The sequence below is a fragment of the Monodelphis domestica genome, chromosome 5, assembly GCF_027887165.1.
Source record: "Monodelphis domestica isolate mMonDom1 chromosome 5, mMonDom1.pri, whole genome shotgun sequence".
NCBI lineage: Eukaryota > Metazoa > Chordata > Mammalia > Didelphimorphia > Didelphidae > Monodelphis > Monodelphis domestica.
The window spans coordinates 241,756,026-241,779,920 of NC_077231.1; the positions used below are offsets into that span (position 1 = coordinate 241,756,026).

General features: G+C 38.9%; 1 protein-coding gene across 3 annotated transcripts in view; it reads right to left on the bottom strand.

Moving 5' to 3' along the window:
• Positions 1 to 23,895, bottom strand: part of ADARB2 (adenosine deaminase RNA specific B2 (inactive)) — a 693,422-nt gene that overhangs the window by 47,639 nt on the left and 621,888 nt on the right. For all 3 annotated transcript variants that reach the window (XM_007504707.2, XM_056799997.1, XM_007504706.2), the window contains 2 exons: positions 14,111 to 14,279; positions 5,622 to 5,773 (listed from right to left, as the gene is read on the bottom strand). In XM_007504707.2, coding sequence (XP_007504769.2) covers positions 5,622 to 5,773; positions 14,111 to 14,279 — 321 coding nt within the window. The remainder of the gene's footprint in view (positions 1 to 5,621; positions 5,774 to 14,110; positions 14,280 to 23,895) is intronic.

Genomic DNA, 23,895 nt, shown 5'->3' on the forward strand with positions numbered 1-23,895 from the left:
CCCAGTTAGATGTTAGTGTTTTAGGAGGTCATTGAGTCAAGAAAATCAATAACTCCACTCCACTTAAAATGCCCTGAGATGTTATGCCCTGATACTTTGACCATATCAAAATATACCTGAATCAATCAGACTTTGTGATAAAAGGCCTTGAGTATCATTGGATGAACTGGAGTCATGTTGATAGGGAGTCTTTTCTCAGTGATTGAGAGACTTGGTCCTACCCTGGGGTGGGAGGAGGTGTTTTAAAAGATTAATCATAGCTCTTATAGAAAACATTTAAACTGTACTTACTATGTGCCAGACACTGTCTGAAGTGCTTTATACACATCATCTTTCTCACAACTATGGGAAGTAGATGTTGCCATTATCTCAATTTTATAGTTGAGTGAACTTATGCAAACAGAGGCCAAGTGGCTTGCCTAGGATCACACCGCTAGTAAGTGGATTTAATCCTAAATTCAGACATAGGGATTAGGCCACTTATTAGTGTAAAATCCATGAGATTTCTTTAAAAAATTTTAAATTTTTATTAAAATCCTTATCATTTGTCTTAGAATCTATGTATTGGTTCCAAGGCAGAAGGGTAAAGTCTGGGCAATGGGGATTAAGTGACTTGCCCAGGGTCACACATCTGGGAAGTGCCCGAGGTCAGTACCTCCCATTTCTATGCCTGGCTCTGTCCATTAAGCCACTTAGCTATTCCCAAACAATACAAATAAAAATGAATAAATGAATAAAATATAAATAGCTACATAAACAAGACATATAAGATAAATGTAGGAGCAATTATAGTAAAATATCTTATGTAGAATTATTTGGGGGATGGGTGGGAAAAGGCAAAGCAATCACCCCCTTTGTGGCAGGAAGATTTGAACTCTTCAAATCTGTATTCATTACATTCCTGGGATTTTAGCCATTGTTGATTGCAGTATCTGCTTTGGAAGCTCAGAACTAATTGGACTCACTGCAGAAAGGCAGATTCTGGCATCTATAAGGAGGTCCATAGCAAAGCTACATCATACCTATAGGTAATTCCATGAGTATCCTTTATAGGGAAAAATGTGCCATAAATAGAAGCTGAGAAGCTGTGAGTTATCATTTTGTCACATGTTTTCTCAAAGATTGAGCTGTCTCCCATGGACTCTTTCTAAGTACTAATGGGAATCTGGGTCGCAGACTTCTAGAAGCCAATCATCAGGCTGACTACTTGATTTCAAATGATGATGATGAGAGGATAACTCTAGGACAGTGATGATGAACCTATGGAACAGATGCCAAAGATGGCACACAGAGCACTCTCTGGAGGCATGTGCATTACCCCTTCTCCCTGTTTTGTTACTAGAAAGGCAGAGGGGCTCGGGTAGAGCTGCTCCCTTTCCCTTCTCCACTATGCCTGATGACATTTTTTTCACATCACCTGCCCCTCTGTTGGGTAGCCCAATGGGAGCACTTTCACCCTGGAGTAAGGAGTGAGGTGGGGCACAGTATGTAGTCTCTAAAAGGTTCATCATCACTGCTTTAGGGCTATCCCTAAAGCTCTGAGGGAATAGTTTCTACTACCTGGGAAAGGAGCCTCTTAATTCCTTCTTTTTTTCCACACTCACTGTAGGTTCTTCTCCATGATTACTTTCTTTCTACCCTGTATATATCTTGTATATGCATAGTTCTTTGCATACCATAAAATCCAGTTAGAATGTAAGTTCCTTGAGACCAAGGACTTTAGATTTATATCTATTTTTATTCCCATTGCTTACCACAGGACTTGCCACGTAGAAAGCATTGAAGTTGCTTTTTTTTTTAAAAACCCTTACCTTCTGTCTTAGAATCAATTCTGGGTATTGGTTCTAAGGCAGAAGAGTGGGAAGGGCTAGGCAATAGGGATTAAGTGACTTGCCCAGGGCCACACAGCTAAGAATTGTCTGAGTCCAGATTTGAGCCCAGGACCTCCCATTTCTGGTCCTGACTCTCAATCCACTGAGCCACCCAGCTGTCTCCTGAAGTTGCTTGTTGACTTACTAATTGAAATTCTTGTCTACCTTCAGGTCAGTTTCTAGGATAAATGTTGTAATAATAATACTCCATGCTTATCTGGCTCATTCTATATAGTATGGGTGTGAGGGAAATGTCTTAGTTACTTTCTCTCTAGTGCCTGTCACTTCTAAGAAAGCCATTAAGATGAGGCACCTATACCTATTCAATGAATCCCAAGGTGCATCTGAGCCTGGATACAGTTTAAATTTTATTAAATCATCCATGATGTAAGGAAAAGTATACTAAAGTTGGGCTATATTTTAGTTGAGTCCATTTGAGCAATTCCCTTCACTTTTCAAGGGCAGTGATTTCTCATTTGTAAATGAAGGACTTGGACTCACTGATATGTCAAATCTCTTCCAGCCCGAATATTTCATGAATCTATAAAGTGATAGTAGGTCTGAAGAAACCATTTTGGTGCCCAGTATGCTGAGATGTGGAACATTTTCTGAATTCAAGTAACACTGCCAGGTCCAGAAGCAAGATACTTGCTAGTGAGTCTGAAATTTCCTGCTATTCTAATTCTGACCTCTTGTGATTCCTACTAGGAGGGTTACAGATCAAAATGGCAATAAGAAACTAGATTCATTTGAAAGACTTTTACCCCCTGGAGTATGAAGAAGTCTTAGATCATATTTTTATAGTGGCAAAAGTCACGGAGGAAAATGAAAGCGATTTCTAAGTAGCTCGATAAGTGATCACATTTTACAGGTTTTTTTAAATGGCTATGTTATATCATGTAGACATAGGTCATGTATATTTACACTAAGCATTTAACTTTTCTAATTTTTCTTTACGAGTTCATTAAGCTCTATATTACATTTTCTGCTTATCTAAGCCAAGAAATTCTTCCATAAATTTCATATTTATTTTTAAAAGAAAGTTCTTCTAAGCTTTTTCACATTGTGTTTTGGCCTTTTTCTATAACCTCCCAACCTTCTCCCAATCACCCCTGGAAAGGCATTCAGTTTCTGGGTGCTATTCATATGAGACACAATACATATTTACTCAATGGAATTTTAGGCAATCACCTCAGCTTTTTGAGTCCCCCCAAAATCATTGTATTATTTATCTTATATCTACTCATAAATGTATATTTATAATATATATAAATATAATGTCCATATGAATGTGTCCTTCATTTGCCATGAGCTCCTCTGCTTGGTTTTGATTCTAGTATGGTCATCATGATCCTCCTTCCTGTTCTCTCCTCACCACTCCACCCCCGCTACCCCCCAAACTCATTACCAGAAAACTCATCATCAGGGAGATGGTTTCAGTTTTGGTACTTATGCCTCAGCAGTATCCTTAGTTGCTTCTTTTCCTCTGCCTGGAGTGTTTCCAAATTGATGTGTCCTGCCTATGAGCAGGTCCACAAAAGACTACTGCAGAGATACCATGCCATTCCATGGACCGAGATTAAGACATCAGGTTTATGGGAGAGAAGTGTTGTTGATACTGTTATTATTCCTTTTCAATAAATGCCTTCATTTTGAAAAAAATGAAAATAAAAATAGATATAGGCTTGAAAGGGACCTTAGGGGTCACCTAGGTTAGTGATGATGAACCTTTTAGAGAAGGAGTTTTTGGCCTTGTTCCACCCCCCCCCCAAAGATTGAGTGCCATGGCCCTCCCCCACATGCTGGGTACTACTTGTTCCTCACTTTACACAGGGGAAGGAGAAAGCACTCCCATTGGGTTACTGGCAGAGGGGTGGGTGAAGTGAGAAATGTCCTCAGCAAGTGTAGACATCTGGAGGGGAGTGACCCAAAAACTCTGTTCCCCTCCAGCTATGCCACCTATGAGCTGCTGACCTTACCCTCCATGCGTTCCCATTGAGCTTCTGGGCAGAGGGGCAGGAGATGTGAAAAAATGTCCTCAGACATGGAGAGGGGGAGGGAAGCAACTCCCTGGAGTCCCTCTGCCTGTCTAGTAGTGAACCTGGGCAATGAAGCAGCCATATGCCCACAGAAGTGCTCTAGGTGTCATCTTTGGCACCTGTGCCATAGGTTCACCATTACTGATCTAGGCGAACTGCTTCATTTTAGAGAAGGAGAAAGTGAAGTGACTTAAATGAGAACACACAGGTAAATTCCTATAGCATTATATTCATAGAGGAAGAAGAGTCTATGTATCACTAAGGTAACTTAAGACTGGATTTTTCTCCCCTAAAGTGAGTCTCCTAAATGACTCTGGTTTAGTTGCAAAGGCTTCACTTAGTTCTTCCCCAGAACTTGAATTAAAGCATGCATTTCTTGAGTGACCCACTCAACATGTACTCTCATTCATGTTCTTTGAGCCTAGGATACACATGTTATAATGACACATGTGCCAAGTGAAGAGGAGAATTAGAGAGCTAACATGACATTTTTGTAGCAACAAAGAAGGAAAAAACTGGGTGTCCATTACTGAGGAATAGCTGAATAGACTATGGTATACTATTGTAATGGCAGTAGTTATGCATCGTTAGAGAAAATAAATAGGAAGGTAGAGCATGCACTTCTTCAAATCTTATTGAATTTAAGAGTGACTTGCTGGGTAGAGGAGGGGGAACAGATCAATTTGGAAATGCAGTTGATATAAAAACAAAAACCTAATAAAATAAATTTAAAACATTTTGGTGGATTTCTTTCAGAAAATCTTGGGAAGAACTCTTTGAATTGAAGAAGTGTGAAGTAAGAAAAGTTAAAACAACATGTAAAGAAATGTAGTATGATATTGAAAGGAAGTTAGACTCTGCCAAGCCATAATAATCAATTTTGATCAAGAGAAAAGATCAGATGTGCTTCCTTCTTGGTAGAGAGGTGGAAGACAATGAATGTAATCCTGTATAAGTTGTCATATGGTTACTGTATCAGTTGTTTTTGATGATAGCATTTTAATAGCATTGTAAAGTTTATAAGAACTTAAAATATTTTCCTTTTGATTATTATAACAAGCATGTTACATGCAGTGAGTTTATTATTGTTATTATCCTTATTTTATTATTATTATTATCCTCATTTAAAGCTGAGGAAATTGAGGCATAGGAAAGTTAAAGTAACTTGCCCAAGGTCACTCAGCCAGTAAATGTTTGAGGCAGGACTCAAACTTGGTACTTCTTCACTCCAAGTCTTAACATTATGCCCACTGTGCCACTCCACTGCCCTCTAAGGAGTATTCAGTGATGCTGGTAGTTGCATCATATAAGAAAACAAATCTAGTCTCAAAACAGAAGCTATAAATTAACATTTTTTTCAAAATAAAAAATTGCCTAAAACCTGCTTTTGTCTTAATTACATGGACATTTCTGAGTGAATTAAAAAAAAAAGACCCTCTGAATTACTTGAAGTTTTCTGAAGATATCGTTGGTGAAGATAGCCCATGTCCTAATAAAGAAACAAACACCAGATAGACACATCCTTATTTAACGTGGCTTCTGGATTATTAACCAGAGATGAGAGGGAGAGAATGATACTGAGGACGACACTGACAACAGTGATGACGGTTATTGGTGGTAGTACTCGTGGTGTGTGTGTTGGGGTGGGGGTGGGGGTCGGGGTCGGGGCTTGTGCCCTTTGTCAGGGGAAGGGTCAAAAGTGGTCTCTTACAGTCTGTTGTGATTTCATAGGGAGAGTTGAGGCGTGCGTCTCCGCAGGGAGAGGTGCTCACATATAGATGAAATAGGATGTTCTCTTTCAGTCTGTAGCCTCCCTCTTTCAACTGCATGAAGATGGATCGTTCGGAGTCCTCTCGCTGTTTGCTATGATCATAAAGAGGTTCCAGGTCATTTTGAGTGCTCCAAATCAGACACATTCCTACTAGGCAATTGGCTCTGGTTTTCTCTCTTCTCGCCACCCTCTCCAGCCCCGCTCGACCTCCCCCCGGACTTTTTCTTCCTGCAGCACGGTTTCCCCTGGTGGCCAACCCTCTGAAATATTTAGCAGCCCTGCTGCTTGGAGTGAGACAAGCTGATCAGAGTTGCCAGTGCATTCTGCCCCCTGGGGTAGAGTTTAACTTGGCCCGTTTATCTTTTGCCATGCCTCGCTTTTTCCCGTAGACACCGACCAAGATCTCTGTGTGCATGTTCTGATTAGAGAATGGGGCTTTTAAACTTGGCTTTTCCTAATGGCAGAGGGGGTCGAGTTTAAAGAATGGAAAGAGAAAAGGGAGATGAAAGAAGAAGCCTGAACTGACAGGCAGAACGACGAGGAAGAAATCCCAACTGTCAGGACTCTACTATGTAGGCTTCCCCTTTTCTTCCTCACCCAATCATGACCAAAGGTAGGCAGGGAGACTCAAAGAAACTACAATTCCCTGGATTGGGGTCTTTGCTCATGAAAAAAACTCCCTCTACCTTCCCAAGCTACAGCAGAGAAGCCCTCTGTCAGCCATGACATATTTATGAAATGCCTACTATGGGCCAGAAGCCCTAGGGATGCAAAAAAAAAAAAAAATCCCAGTCTAATGGTGGAGACAACATGCAAACAACTATGCACAAATGAGATAAATACAGGAGAAACTGGAGCTAATCAACAGAGGTCAGGCACCAGCATTGAGGAGGATTAGAAAGCTGCTTATGGAATAGTTGGGACTTGAAGGAATCCTGGGAAGCCAGGTGGCAGAGATGACAAAGTAAAAAATTCCAGGCATTTGAGAGAGCCACTGAAAATGTCCAAAGTCAGGAGACAGAATGTCTTATTTGAGGCTTGGTAACCATTGAAGGTCATAAGAAGGAAATTAAGGTGTAATGAATGACTTGAAAAAGGAGAAGGGGGCCTGCCCTTCTTAAGAGGGTTGCCCTTAGTTTTGAATTAAGAGACCTTCTTTGCCTTGTTTCATTTGTCATTCTATACCCTCCACCCCCCCAAACGTGTGTTCATTAGAGGGTGTGGCATTGAAGAGAGAGAGCTGCTAGAATTAGGGTCAGGATATATGCATTTCCTGCCCATAATATGGGCATATATTAGCTGTGCAAATATAGGCAAGTCACACACCCTCTTGCTGTTCCAGCTGACTCTCTAAGATAAGGTTTCTTAACTAGAGGTCCATGAACTTCTTCAAAAACATTTTAAAAAACCCCTCAATTTCAGTTTAATTGATTTCCTTTGTGATACAATGCATGTTTTCTAATGTATCTATGTTTAAAAAACAAATAAACATTACTTTCTGTCTTAGGATCAATACTAAAAATGGGTTCCAATGCAGGGGATCTGTAAGGAGTGGGTATTTGGGATTTAGTCACTTGCCCAGGGCCACACAGCTAGGAAGTGTCTGAGATCTAATGTGAACCCATGACATTTTACCACCAGATTTGACTCTCTATTCCCTGGACCTCCTATCTACCCCTTCTTATGTATTTTAAAAAAAACAACACAACTTTATTCTGAGAAGGGGTTTATACACTTCAGTAGACCACCAAAAGGGGCCATGTCACAAAAAAAGAACCCTAATCCAAGACTAAAAGTTTTAGAGGAATTATTGATTTTCATTATTGGAGGGTTTTTCCCACATCCTGGTACTTCCTATATGTTGATGGGAATCACAGATGTGGCCAAACAAACAAAAACCAGAAGTGAGACAGGGAAATCTATTCATTCAGCCAATATTTTTAAAATGTATTTTAAGTAAAAGGATACTATGGTAGGTAATGGGGTAGATATAATGTTCAGTAAGGTATGGTTCTTGTTCCTAAGAAACCATTGTGATAATGGATTTTATATAAATTGAACCTAAAGCACTGGTCAAGGAATGAAATCTTCCTCCCCAGAAAAAAATTGTTAAGGCATTGTTTGTGCATACACACCTAAATCTTAGAGTTGCATGATCCCTTAAATCGTATAGATCATAGATTAAGAGCTAGAAGGGTCACATAGACTAATTTTTTCATTTTATAAAAGAAGAAATTGAGGTGTGAATATATTAAGTAATTTGTTCAAGGTCACACAGGTAGTAAATGGATTTGAACTCAGGTCATCTGCCTCCAAGAGTCGATGGTCTTTCTATTGTAACATGTGGTTATTACTTGGGATGGCAACCATAGTCTTTCTTCTTTTTTTTTTTAACCCATACTTTCTCCCTTAGAATTGATACTAAGTTTTAGTTTTAAGGTAAAGCAGTAAGGACTACACAATTGGAGTTAGGTGACTTGCCCAGGGCCACACAGCTATGAAGTGTCTGAGTCTCACCTCCCTTTTCCAGGCCTGACTCTTTTCACTGAGCCACCTAGCTTCCCCTGGCAGCCACATTCCTAAAAGTTTTGTCTTTTAGAAGGAAAGTATTATTTCATTTTTTGATCTTGTGAATTTCTCTGGATTTGTCTGGGACTGGAAGCATTTGAAAAAGTTGTGACTGAGTTTTTTCACAAGGGTTCTTTCTGGTTCTAATGATTTTACTTTTTCCTCCACTAATGTGGATTCTTTGAAGAGAAATTGTATTCGGTGAACATTTTCTCCTTGTGCTCTGGACTCTTAAATCTGCGAGGGAAATAAGAAGTCTAAACCACAGACTCCCATGATCACCTATGGAAAACAGGATCTGGAGACCAATTTCCTCCCAGGGGAATACCTCGGTATTTCAGAATTCCTTCCTGGCACCCAATGATACCTCAATCTAGTTATAGTAGTTTTCAGATATGTGTATTTTGAGCAGCTAGGAATCAGGATAAATTATTGTCTACATTTAAAAAGACTTGTCACCCCAACCCCATATGGTTTATGGTTATGGGCATCCTGCCCACATACTTGGCATCTTCCTCTGAGATACTATGATACCAGTAGATGTCAGTCATTAGCTAGCTGTCAACATGTCAGAAAAAAAGACAAATGAAAGTATTAAGATGCTATTGGAGCATAATCAAAATTATGGCCAAGCAACTGCTGTCTTTGAATGTTTTCCAAATCATATTTGGGACATCTCCTTTTGTTTAGTTCCCACTTGTTCTAAGGGGTTATGCAAATAAATGAAGTAGCTGCTTGAGAGATCCAATTGATTATACTATATTGGTAGAGTTAAGGGATGAAATAGCATAGATAGGATAAAAGACTGGGAAGGGACCAAGGAGGATAGGTTTCTTGAAAAGAGATGATAAATACAGTGATTAAACACAATGATTGAAGACTTGAAATAATGATCCTGAGACTTCATGATCTCCAATCTCACTAAGTGGAAACTTTCTCTTCATTGTATATAATGAATGAATTTTATTGATATATGTTTCCTGAACAGGAGACCTTCTTGTGCTTGGTACAAGAAGATCATCCTGACTAGCCTTCATTGACTCTAGGAGTATACGTTTCCTTTATCCCAAGAGTCTGGCTTCTTGGAGTTAGTCTCAGCTTTGCTACTTATAAGCTGTGTAATTTTGTACAAGTCACTTCATGTTTCTGACAGTTGTCTTTATCTTTCATCCATCAAAAAGGAATGATAATAATATCTAGAGAGAGAGCCAGCCTTACAATTAGGATTCAAGCCATTCCTTGAATATATATTCTGACTTGGTGACTAGGGCAAGACACTTACTTATCCTCCCAGTGCTTTAGGTAACAGTCTAAAACTGAGGATTAGATGCTGATCTTAATTGGTAGAGAGAGTTGTTCACAAGGAAATTCTAGGTCTAGTCCCTCACCCCACCACTTCCCTATGCTTATACCATCTTCATTACAAGAAGATGTTGTCAGAATCAAATGAGAGCATGAATGCATGAAAAGGACATGTTAAACCTAAAGTGATAAATACAGGTAACTTATTAATATCCAATCCCTATCTGGAGGGGGGTGGTAGAAGGGGAGGACTAATAAAGTATGGAGAAAGTTAATTCTGTATTCCATACAGTCACAAGTCAGCATTGTGAGTAGACAAGGGGGTAAGTGCCTATGTAAGGTAATTTTGAGAGGTAAGTTTTTCTGTAAATCACTGATAGAATATAGAATTCTATAAGGAACGACTTATTTCTTTGAGATATAAAGGCTTTCCCTTCTTTGATGAATTTACCTTGGAGAGATAATACCTTAAACTATCATTATCCCATATTTTAATTTAAAGGATAACATTTACTAGTTCCCATTGAATGGAATACTTTACAGTTTCCAAATTACTTTATAAAAATCCTCACTTTTGACCTTTACAATAGGTCTGTGAAGTAAGTACCATTATTATCCTCCTTTTTTCAGATGTAGAAACTGGGACTTGTGGAAGTTAAGTTACTTGCCCAGGGTCACTTGGCTAATTGGTGTCTGAGGCAGGATTCAAACTTAGATTTTCTTGATGCCATGTCTAGCATTTGATCCACCACACTCGTCTACTTCTCTCTTAGGATTAGTTTAGAGTTTTAAATAGTTCACAGAATCCCAGTGTTAGAACATCAGAAGCAATCTACTCTAAATGCTATCTACCAGATATCTTTTCTCTAAAACAGTCTTGACAAAAGATGTCATTCAGGTTCTTTTTGAAGACCTTCATCAAATGGAAACCCCTCACTCTTCCAAAAGGATATGTTGTATGGAAGCTTTGCCTGACAGCAAGCTAAAAATTCTAGCTGTAATTTCCACCTGTTTCTAGAATAGTTTCCTGGGGTCATCAAGCTAAACAAGAATAATCCCTATTCCATGATAAATTAAATGCTTAGAAACCTCTACCATATTCTCCTCTGTCATTTCTTTTCCTGAAAGCTACTACTGCTTTCAACTGGTTGTTCCATAATACCTAGGTCCCAACTGGTTCCAATAATGCATCCCCTGAACTGTCATATGAATTCAAAGTTGCACTATTTGAAGATCATAATTATGTAAATGTTCAAGTGGAAATATGCAGTGTTAATTCAAATAATGTGACCACGTTAGGAGAATTGATTATTCTCATTAGTTGGGATCTAGCAGTTGTTAAATGTCAAGGCAATGCAGAGTAATGAACAGAATACTAAACTTGAAGTCAAGAAGACCTGGGTTCCAATGCTACCTCAGATCCTAAGTAATTGTGTTACTCTGGAAAAGTCACAACTTCTCCAGCTTTAATGTCCCCAACTGTAAAATGAAGAATGTTGGGTTCATTAAACTCTACTACCCCATTCCAGCTCTAATTCTATGACCCTTTGATCTGTGAGGGGAATTTCTCCAATATGCTAAGAGAGTTGGCAAGGGGAGAATATATTTCAATGTTGAGAGAAATTGGGAAACCTTTTGTTGGGAATCAGATAAGTCACAGAGGAGAGGCTGCCATGGAGGCTCTAGAAATTGGGTGCAGGTAAGACCAGGGGCACAAATGGGTAAAAAATGGAGAGAAGGCTGAAAATCTTGGTGGGAGGGTATCAAGCATATCCAGCTTTTTACTTTTGCCTCAGGCAGGTCCTACTTTGAAATCCTGGTAAAAATAAAATGACATGTTCTTTACATTCATGAGTGAGGATCATGCTTTCTTCTACAGAAATTGACTCTGTCTTCAATTATGTAGTGTCATGGCCATTAGATGAGATGGTTGATATTCACAGCCATTATTGATTTTAGGTGAATTTGGTCTTTTTATTTTAAGATAAAAGAAAGTTGATAGCCAATTTCTTATTTTCCTAACATTTTCCCCCTGCTTTTATCAGAGAATGAAAATGTGCCTCTTTATCATATAAACTATATTGGAAAATATAGCATGTGTTCACATGGGTTAAAAATAAAAACTTTCTAGATGACTTAACTAAGTAATCTGATTGCGTCTTTGATCTAAGTGTGGTATATATTTGGTATAAAGCATTAATTGCAACTGGAGAGTAGAGTTGATAGAGCACTTCAAGTCAGGGAGATCTGAGCTTGAATCCATCCCCAGAGACTTTTTAGCTATGTGAACCTGGGCAAGTCACTGAACTTATGTGCTTCATTGCCCTCAACTCTAAAATAGGAATAATAATTCTGCCTTGCCAGGGTGTTGTGAGGCTTACATGAGATCATATCTGTAAAGTGCTTAGCACAGTGTCTGGCTAGTAGTAAGTGCTTAAATTTTTTTCCCCTTGCTTCCTTTAATTTTAGTTTCTTCTCATCTTACAATCTTCAAGTCCAGTTTCTTCTTTTGGATAGCTACACAAGAATTATATTGGTTTAAGAGGTGCTGGGCAAGAATGAGCTAGAATTTGAGATATTCTTTAGAGGCTAGAGTTTTGGACATTGAATCAGAAAGACCTATGTTCAAATCCTTCCATTGACATTTACTATGTGATTCTGGGCAATTCGCTTTCGCTCTCAGCCTCCCATTCTTCATCTGGACAATGATGGTGTTGGACTTGATGGCCTCTAAGGTCCCTTACAGCTCTAAATCTGTGATCTTTAATATTTTCCATTTATTGTGGCCCCAGAGCAGTAAATACTACTATCTCCTGTTTCATTACCATTCTGCAGCTTTTTGAGGATACATTGAAAGTGCTTATTCTTCCTTTTTGTAAAGTACATGCTCTCTCCTTCCCATCCCATAATGTTGGAAGCCAAGAGAGAAAAACAGGTGTTCCAGCCTTCTCTAAATGAAGAGGTTTAGTTGTTGCAAACATCTGCTTTACAATTCCATGATGAAAATGTGGTTCTGTTTTCTTCTTTCCAGCTCACCCTAACTTTCTTCCTCATTATACCTGGGGTACTATGAGTGATTGGATTAATTTTCTTTTCAGGTGCTTTCCACCAATAGATCTAACCAGCTGTGGAGGCCTCCTACTCTTGGAAGGACAGCCTAATAACCTAGCATCATGGGAAACTGATCAGCCCCCTTTGTGGAGCTCTTTGGGTGCTGGGTTAGTTTAAATATTGGAGCTGAAAATACTTCTCAGCCTTTCTACTATGTTATGTTAGCCTACCTAATGGAGATGAATCTTCCTCAGTATTTGACAGTGACAGAAATCAGTGCTGACCAGTGTGTAAGGACATTTCCATGCCCCAATCAGAATGCCCAGAGGCCTGAGGTCATGTGAAACCATAAGTCCTTTTGAAAATGACTGCAATTTCACCCCAGCCTAGAGATCTATTGATGCTGACTTGGCATGCCTCCAGAGCCCAAATGAAAGTTTACCAGGGAGAAGGTAACATTGATCCAAATAACATAACCGTGTAACTGAACATGCTTTGAAGCAGGATCGATGCAATTATATTTTTCAGAGAGAGTAATAGCTCTCGTCTCCCAAGAGACAGAAGTGCAGGTTTTTGTTTTTTGTTTTTAACATAAGGCAGGTTCTGGAATTAATAACAGAGGAGTGAAAATAATGATTTCCATTAAAACCAAACTGAAAGAGGTACAGAATATACAAGAAGAAACTCTCAATTCCTTGCTTATTTCCCAGTGTCCAGCTGGATCTGGTGTAAATCGATCCCATTTATTTAATAAATTTTCCTAGTCTTTCTTGCTGCAGAAATGATTAATCAACTAGGGAAATACCTCTACTGGAAGTTAACTGGATATAAAGGGATGGAATAGAACATTAAATTTAAAAGAATATCTGGGTCTGGGACTCCTTTCACCTACTGTCTATAATGGTGTTTTTAGTATTGTAGAGAAGGAGCTCTAATTGCCCATGCTTGGATTCCCTAGATAGCTGTATTCTTAACATGACTTCTGTCCTTTGGAGAGGTTTTAATGACAAACGTCACTGAAGCATGCATTCTCTCTCTCTCTCTCTCTCCCTCTGTTCACCCTCTCTCCCTCTCTCCCTTCCTCTCTCCCTCCCCCACCAAGGGAGAAAGTGTGCCTTGGAAATTGCCTGCTGAATAACATCAGGAGAAAGTCATTATTAGGGAAGAGAAATGCCAGCAAATGAACAGGATGACCAGTCTTTCAATTTTCCAGCAGTCCCATATGGTACTACAACTGATATTCAAAGGGTTATCAGAAAGCTTAATAATGTACTTTATGATTCTTGTCTAATCATTATGGATGGAAAATCTGTTAGAATGAAAAAAAATCCATGGATCCTACTCTGAGGAATACCTAGCTCTGGTTTCTTGGGATATTGGGACTACACATCAGCCTAAGACACATAAACACTGTCATAAAAGAAACATAAGTTCAGATGTCCAGAGGACAGATTTGTTCCATGAAAGACCACAAAGCATTTCTCAGGCATCAGCAGTGTTCAATTTACCTGAGGTGCAGCTCCAGCTGAGAGTAGAGGAAGTAAACAAATGCTCTCCTTGCCACAATCTCTGCATGGCAGTCATTGACCACGAGTCCCTGGTCATTGATGTATTCTCCATTTATGCACTTGGTGCCGGATGACAGTGCAATTACCTGAGCATGCCTAACATCCAAGCCTGTGGAAACAGACACAGAGAAGAACTTTCAAAATGGTAGGAGAACTCTTTGGAACCCTTGCCTATGAAGGATCCTGTGACACCATCTTTCAAGTGGTGACTCTTGGAGGAAGGAAGCATCATGGTGTAGGGGAAGGAGAACTGGATATGAGGATGAAGAGCTGAATTTAAATTTCAGCTTAGAGGCTTACTAGCTTTTTGATGCTGGAGAAATCATTTAATCTCAGCACTTGGTTTTTCTGTCTGTAAATTGGAGATAGCACATATCTACTTCCTATCTGAGTTGAAGATAGATTTTTGTAAACTTTTAAGCACTTCCCAAATGTGAACTTTTATTAACCTACTCCCTTGTATTCCTCCAGCCCCAACTTATCGTGGTGCTCTCAAACTGAGAAAGGAGGCAATAAAGGTAAAAGTCAAAATTTTGCTTCAAAGGTTATCTACTAATCTTGTAGCTATAACACTTGATGATAGGAATAATAAAGATAATTGATTCAATATTCAGTTTATGGACTGTGGGAGGTTCTTTTTACCTCCCTTATAATATGGCTGTAGTTATCCCATCAGAGGAAGATTAGAATGAGAAATTCTCATTTCTGGGGTCCTCAAGTTAAAAAGATAAAAAGCATGTTGACTTTACATTTCAGCTCATGTATCTATATTTAAGCTATCAAAATCTAGATTTGGCTTATTCCTGAGGGCAAATGATCATTTTCCTAGTGGTCTGTAGGGGGTCCTCTATATTTTAGGGTTATGGTTATTTATGATGGAGATGAAGAGGACAATAAATGGAGAAGAGGCAGCACTGGAAAATGGCCATGATGGAAACTCAGTCCAGGGATCTAGAATAATTGAAATGATCCCCAACTGTTTGACACATGATGATTTACCTGGCTCAAGGCATCAGATTTGCTCTGTAGGGGATTGGTCTTTTGAGTCCCTCTGACCTTGAGAACCATCCAGGTAGCAGCTTGTTGCTGGCTGAGATCCACATCAAAGATGGCTTTGCTTATTCCACTAAGCTCATGATCTGAAGTTCAAGGCAAAGTGCCAGCAGAAGGTTGGCTTTTATGAAATTTTAGCATTCCTACTTCACCTTGTTAAAGGAAGGATTCTTAAGAACAATAAGGGAAATCTACAGCAGGTCTTTAAAACTATTTGGGAATCAGAGCTGGAGTTCACAATTTGGGTAATTAACCAAATCAGGGAAACAATCTCCCTATCTCTAGAGTTCCTAAACTAGGCTCTGACTAGTTTTATAAAATACACTGGGTTTAAGATTTCAAAATGTATGCCTTTTAGACTTAAGTTGCCTGCTTTACTCATTTACCTGCCTTAATTTGGCTTTGCCTTGAAGTGTGAAGAAATCCCTAAATGTTTAGATTTAAGGTTCAATGGTATTAAAGAACTTGGTGGCACAACGTATCATATTCACATCCATTTTTACCCTAAGAGCACTTGTAAAGTGTGTAACATTGACAATAATTTACCTCTGTATTAAAGAAGAGTAAGCCATATTGATCCAAAGCCCAACACCAATCCACTTGAGTTTCAACTGAATACTTTACCAAACACGTCTCCTTTCACTGTGATATTACGCAGATTAAATTTGGGGAGAACTGGAGGGAGGTGGGAGTGTGAGAAGAAGAGGGCAAAACCCCTCAAAATTATTCTGGCCTCAGTGACATCTCATCAAAACATCTCATCAAAACATGGCAGGCCATGTTTTGGCCAACTTGAATTCTTTGAGAGTTATCATTTATTACATGGAAACCCTTCCAATAAGATCATCAAAGTGAACATTTAGTAGCAATGTGATGAAGGCAAACAGCTTCAGGTGGGAGAATTCTGTGCATAGAATATCAAAAACACAGGCTCAGTTGGAAGCAGAATTTCTCTTGGCAATTTTTTAATATACTCTGCTTACTGTACACATTGCCCCAGGACATTTGCTTTGCCCTGTTCTCATTTTTGTAGCCATATTTTAGGAATGATATGTTTATGCTATGGTCTCATAGTACTAGAGACTTGCTTTTCAAAAAGCGAAAACATCAAATCATGTCCCAGACCACCAACAAGAAAAGATGGCTTTCTATTTCAAAATCACCAGGTTGCATTTCCCATTAAGAGCCCAAAGGACAAAAGGAAGATACAGCAGGTTATAATGGCTTCCATTTTATCTAACAGTTCATTTCCAAGGAGCCTGATCTTCTTTCCCAGCTCTTTAGATTGGCATAGATGGGCAGGCACCCTTTCCCTCTTTTTTCCCCCTTCTCTCCACTTCTTAAATTCTAAGAAGGAATAACCTAGCTCTTTTGTAGGGCATAGATAAATGACACAGATTTTCATGAATTGGTATGAGGAATAGACTACTGGAGACCAATTGCCTACTAGATTTCACTTTTCAAATCTGGCCAGTAAATGTCCATCAAATTTATCTAGAAACTTCCCAATGATAATAAAAAATGAAACTAGCTTTCTAAGGGGGGTAAAACAAACAGTATTTGCTCATAGGTGTGATGTCCTTCTTCCTTTCTGTTCGATTGCCTTCTTTCCCATTTTTGAGTTCTACTCCTACCTTTTCCTTTATAAAAACTTATTCTGAGTGAAAGGTCTGATAAATTCTTCTTCAAGATTGAAACAGATGGATGATTTAACTGGAAGGAGTGCTTCTTTGGCTGGCAGATTTCTACCCCCCCCCCACTCTTGTGGATTCTTTCATGAGTTACTGTTATCTGGTGATAAGACTCTATGAACTTAGCTAGGCACCTGAATACATCAGCTTACATAGAGGATGGGTGCATGGGTTATGTGTATGTGTGTGTATGTCTCTATGTGTATGTGGATTGGGGATGAGATCTCAGTTTGCATTCTCAAAGAAGCTACACTAGTTGGAAAAATAAGGCAATATTAGGTATGTAAAATTGTAAAATGGCATATGTATGTAAATATATACACATATCAAATATATAGGCTTAAAAAGTCATGGTTCTAGAAATAGAAAGGATCTTAGAGGTCATCTAGTCTAACCCTCTTTAAATGAGGAAACTGAGATCCAGGCATGTTTAGTTATTGATTACAATGGTAGAAAGAACCAGAGGGAATTCAAACCTCGGTCTTTTGATGATAGAGACATAACTTCTCATTGCATTTCCTTCTTTCCCTCTTTCCCTCGTTTTTCATATCTCTGTCTCTCTGTTTCCCTTTCCCTCTTCTCTTCCCTTCTCCTTTCTATCCCTCTCTCACTCTGTTTTTTCTATCTCCCCTCCTACTTGTATTCTCCCTCCTTTCTCTCTCTTTCCACCCTCTTGTACTCTCACCCCCTCCTTCCTTTCCTCTTTCTCCCACATAAAATGCTTTAAAAATCTTAAAGTGGTACATAACAGTTCTCTATCCTAGTGACCAACTCAGACACACTGCATGTTACTTATTGAGGACATTCATTTTGATTCAAGAGGTAATTATGGATCTCAATGAAGGAACTAGTCCATCTCCATGACACCATGCTGGTTGTAGTAGAAGACATAGATATTAGTCACTGGCCTAAGGAAGCTTATTATGTAGCTAGGGATTCAAGATGGACATACTGGGAAAAATCAAATGCTAAATTGTAAATTTCCACTTGTTATGAGTTACATACAACAAACAAGTGTGTCCGAAGCATGGAGGACTAATTAGAAACAAACTTCATGAAGGAAGAGAGACTTGAGCTTGACCCTGAAGGATGGTTAGTATGTGAATAATGAAGAAGAGAACAAAAGGGATTTTAAGTGAAAAAAATAGCTTGATGGAAGGAGAGAGAATGAGAATAAGGCAGGGTGGTGTTGATGAGAAGATGGACCTCAGTGGAGCAGAAGGAATGTGATGAGGATTAGTGAAAAATGAAATTGGAGAGGTTGGGTATTCGGGTCCCAGAGGAACTCTGTAAACAGGCAGATATAAGTTGGTCATTTTTCCACATAGGCTGACACATAGAGTTTATAATTTTTCTAAGGGTTTCTAAAATTTGTCATTAAAAAAAAATAAAATGTGCCATGAATTAGATATTGGGGTATAGTGAAAGAACATTGGAATTGGTGCTAAAGGATTTGGGTTTGAATCAGCCTGGCAGCTTACTAGTACTCTTGTGTTGTTTAATTTTTCAGCCATGTCTGACTCTTTGTGACCTCAATGGACCATAGCACACCAATGCTCTCCAAGGGTGGTGGTGGGTATTTTATTTATTTATTTATTTTTGGCAAAGATCCTGGAGTGGTTTGCCATTTCCTTCTCTATGGGAGTAAAGCAAACAGGATTAAACAACTTGCTGTGGATTATATCACTAGTAATGTTTGAGGAAAGATTTGAACTGAGAAAGATGAGTCTTCCTAACTCCAGATCCAGTGGCGATCTGGTCACCCAAATGCCTCCACTACTACTTTGTGATCTTTTGTAACTGCTTTAATTTTTCTGGGTCTCAGTTTCTTCAACTGAAAAATACAAGAATTGAACAAGTTGCTTTCAAAGTTCCTCTGGTGATGTCAATTCTCAGATATTTGAGGGTCTGATGAAGAGGGACCATCCCATTAAATTAAACTACAGAGCACTGTGAATTGGAAACCCCTTAAGATGCAGTCATAGGTTAAAGAAGTAGGTCAATTCAGAGAGAAGTTCTAGAACAATTCCCTTAAAAATAATATTATAGGGGGCAGCTAGGTAGCTCAGTAGATTGAGAGCCAGGCCTAGAGATGGGAGGTCCTAGGTTCAAATCTGGCCTCAGGCACTTCCCAGCTGTGTGACCCTGGGCAAGTCACTTGACCCCCATTGCCTAGCCCTTACCACTCTTCTACCTTGGAACTAATACACAGTATTGACTCCAAGATGGAAGGTAAGGGTTTAAAAAAATAATATTATTATAGGTTAGAATTTAAAAAGTAATTTGAAAAATATTTAAATAGAAATTTAAATGATTCAATTCTAAAGTTAATTTTTATATGTTCATATATATGTGTACACAGGTAATAAAATATATAACATGTAATATATTAAATAATAAATTTATTACATGTAATAATAATTTAAAATATATTTCCTGCTTATTTTATTAGAGCATAAACTTCCTGAGGGTAGAAAGTATTTTCTACTGAAACTTTCCAAGAGGCTGAGGATAGTACTTGTCTTTCAGTGACATGCAATGAAGCGATCTGGATTGCTTGAAATAATCCTGTCTTTGATACTAGTTGGTGTGTGCGACATCCCCTTTTGTTTTAAAACCACTCTTTTCTCTGCCAGGTCAGCTTTATAAGTCACACTTGGGCCTCCTGCTGTTTTCCAAGTCGGCTTCCTGCCAAAAGCAGTCTATTGCTGCCAGTCTTGCTTTCCTATTTGAAGCAACAGGAATCTCAAGGGAAAAAGAGCCAGGAAAAACACTGTCATTGTTGTTAAACATTTAATAAAAACCACCTGCTGAGTGCTGTGGGTTGTACAGATGCTGTGTGTATTCCATACCCCACAATCTAGTCCTGGATTATAAACAATTTTATATCACTCCCTTAGTGTTCTTTGTGGATGTGAGAGTTGTCTTTTCAAATAAATTGCAAGCTCCTTGGGGCCAGGACCAATTCTACTGAGGCATAATTTGTGGAGTCAACAAGATCTCTCCAAGTTCAAATGTGGCCTCTCATATTAGTTGTATGACCTTGGGCAAGCTGCTTAACCTCTGCCTTAGTTTCCTCATCTGTAAACGGGTATAAATAATGACACGTACCTCACAGGGTTCTTGTGGAGATCAAATGAGGTTATTCATAAATCACTTAGTGCCTGACACATAGTAGGTACTTAATAAATGTTTCCCTTCCTTCCTTTATCCTTTTCCTACAGTGCTTAGCCCAGTTCTTGGCATGTGATGGGTATTTAATTTGTTGATCACTTGGGATTCTATCTGATGGAGCTTTAGCCCCCCAAATAAAACCTCCATGTAGACAAACACAGGTATTCATATAGATACAGCAAAAACAAAGATTTGAATTTGTTTCCATTTTAATTTTGGATTAAACAATGAGAAAAAGTGATAATGGAAGAGAAGGAAAGAAAATCAAGTAGCAGTGAGGGAGAGATGAGAAAAATGGAAAGGGCAGGAAGGATTTAGGTAAAAAGATGGGTGTAGGAGTTAGTGGACTAATAAATTAACAGATGATAAACAATTATTTCTTATTATTAACTAAGAAAAGAAAGACTTTGAAGTTGGGGGCATGTACATCAATCATTCAACAAGAGTTAAGCACCTACTCTGTGCCCACCACAGGGCTAGGCAGGAGAGACAGAAGTACAAAGAATGAAACAAGCCCCACTCAAAATGAGTTTACATATCACACATTTCCCTGTTGGGGAATTTTGCTAGTCAGGTACATTTTTTATCTATTTTCCAGCTTTTCTTTGGCAATTCTGGCCCCACATGCAGCTTTTCAGGGCTCATGTTTTCATTGTGAGGATATTTAGGATCCCATTGGCATGCAATTTTAATGTGATCATAAAAGACCAACCATTCAGCGGTGCCATCTTTCCATCTGTACTGTTGCTACTTTCTTGCTTCTCCCTCCTGGGATTTGTCTAATTTGCACCTGATCTCCAGAACTCCAATGCCAGACATTGGGGAATTTAAGCCACTCAGACTGAATGGCCTGGCCTTTGGACTCAGTGAGCAGAAATTTACATAGCCCTTTGTATTTAGGCAGCCTCCAAACCATGTTTCATGTATCATGCAGCTGTCCACCTAGGCCATCCTGCCATCTGCTGTGCCAAATGGATCCTCTTCTAGTCTACCTCCTTCCCACCTCTTGCTCTGGGTAAAATAATCAAATCAATACCTTTGTGCAGTTGCTTATGGAAAGGCTATGTCTGTGGGTTACCCTATGATTCAATTAACCATTCCTGAGACTTCCTTCAAACCAAAATACCTTAGTAGCCAACATTTACCTATTTGTATTTTCCTACTTGAATGAGAATATAAATTCCTTGAGAATACTAGGATGGTCTCACTTTATATCTTTGTGTCCCTTGGGTTTAGCACAATGTCTGCCCAGGTAAGTGCTCTTTTCTTTTTCTTCCTTCCTCCCTTCCTCCCTTCCTTCCTTCCTCCCTTCCTCCCTTCCTCCCTTCCTCCCTTCCTCCCTTCCTCCCTTCCTCCCTTCCTCCCTTCCTCCCTTCCTCCCTTCCTCCCTTCCTCCCTTCCTCCCTTCCTCCCTTCCTTCCTTCCTTCCTTCCTTCCTTCCTTCCTTCCTTCCTTCCTTCCTTCCTTCCTTCCTTCCTTCCTTCCTTCCTTCCTTCCTTCCTTCCTTCCTTCCTTCCTTCCTTCCTTCCTTCCTTCCTTCCCTCTCTCCCTCCCTCTAGAGTATGACTGGTATTATAGACTAATGGGACATTGGAGCTGAAGAGAAATTTAGAGATCATGAACTAGACCATTATTGTTCCTTGAATCTGACATTCCATCTCCTGACTCTATTAATTAGCTCAGGTCAATCTGTCTTTATTTTAGTATCACAGAATAATCATCTTCCTTCAAGGATTAACTTGGAGACCACCTCTTTAGACCCTGTCTTAGAGTTCTCTCTTTCCTTGAATTACCTTTTATTATTCTTATAAGCTATATGCTTTATTAATAAAGCCCCCTAGTCCCCTGACCCCCCAACTCATATCCTTAGTAGAATGGAAGCTCCTTTAAAGCAGGAACTTAATATTTTATTCCTGTGTTTCCAGAACCTAGCACAGTGCCTTAAATGAAATACCAACTTAGAAATATTTGCTGAATAGAAGTGAATTGTTGGATCTATTCTTCACTCCTTTGTAATTTTACAAAAAAGAAAATGAGGCCCAAAGAAACAATTGAATATGAGATAGGCCTGGAGATAGATCTGAGCATCTGAATTTGTCTCACCTAAACATTTTTAGTGTTTATACTGGTTTAAAAGTAAAGCAAAATAAACAAGATTGAAATTATCCCTCTCCCTTTCTTTATTTTCCTAACTAGTGCTAAAAGGGATGTTTTATAAACACATGAAAAGCCAGTGTGGTCCAATCTTGGTCTAACATCTTGACCAAAATTCTCTTCAGGGATTCTAATTTAGACATCTACTTTAGACATCTACTTGACAAAGTTTTATTTCCCACCAGCTATGTCAAGTCCCTGGTCCTTCAGACAGGAAGAGTTCAGTAGGCTGAGCTGATATATAAACAGCCTGATTCTGAACGGACACAGGGTGAAGTCAGCTGCTTACCTATTAACTCATGTTGGGGGACTGGGGAGCCACGGCATTGCAGCAAAGGGGCAGCTGATCAAACAAAATGTTGGCTGTTCAGAAACAGTTAATGAGGGAGCTATTTTTACCCTGAAAGGACTTTGCAGAAAATAGTTTATAGTGAGGCTAGGGATTGAGAATAATCGGATGTCTTTCTTGGAAATATTATCAGTATCTAAATTTCATGAGTGTCTTTTAAATTGGGGAATGAATAGGCATGTATTTTGAGAGAGCTGTAAGTAGGAATATTTTTACATGGGACAAACCAGCTGGGTATTTGGGAATTTGTCCATTGGAATTGACAAGAAGTCATTCTAGGCAGAATTAAAAGTAGGTATGGACATAGGAAACCATAAGTTACATTTAGGGGATGGTAAGTAATTTGAAAAAATTTGAAAAAAAAAAACTAATTTGAAAGGAACAAAGAGTTTAAGAAAAGTCACAAGGGAGAAAAGGTTAGATTGGATCATAGATAGAGAAGAAACTAGAGCCCAAGGAGGTTGTACCAGTGCCTTAGCCCTTGAATGTCAGCCTGAGGAATCTAAGCATTATTTGCTTGATAATGGGGAGCAACTGATGGCTCTTTAGAGACATGATGAAAATGTTGTTTTAGCAAGGTGTATTTTGCAATAAATACAGGAAAGAATGAGAGAGGGAGAATGGATTCAAGGAAATAGGCTTTTAGTTCCGTAATTTAGCATTTGACCCTGAATTAAATGGTGTTTGTAGGGATGGGATGAATTGGCAAGAAAGGAGAGAATGAAGTAAAAGAAGTGGAGGAATATCCCAGTGGATTTGGTGACTTGGTAATAGAGGGTGAGGATAAAGGGATGGTCCAAAAATAACTTATTTTCTAGCTTAGGTTTGTGGGAGAATGATGGTACCATAAACAGGACAAAAAATATAAATGTGTAAATTAGTAGTCACTTCATCAAAAATTTCAACACCTTGGGAGGTGGAATGGGACTGAAATTTACCACTGCCTCTTCTCCCAAGGCTGCCTGCCAATTCTATGATTAATAGAGTAGTATGAATTGTCAATGAATAATATCAGAAGAGAAGTACTATAAATAAACTGTCTATTAATTGGGGTTCTAGTTATCAGACTATGGTACATTTTTATAGTACCCTGTTTATAATGAAATTCCTGATAAGATATAGGATCATGAAATACCTGAACCATCAAACAGACTAAAATATTTTCATCAAAGTATAGTGGCTTTTAAATTGTACTCTAAGAACAGTGATTATCCATATTTGGTATGCATAGTACCATACTTTTTGTGCTAACAGTGTCATGAAGGGACTTATTGAAGATATGTAGAATTACAAATAGGCCATCT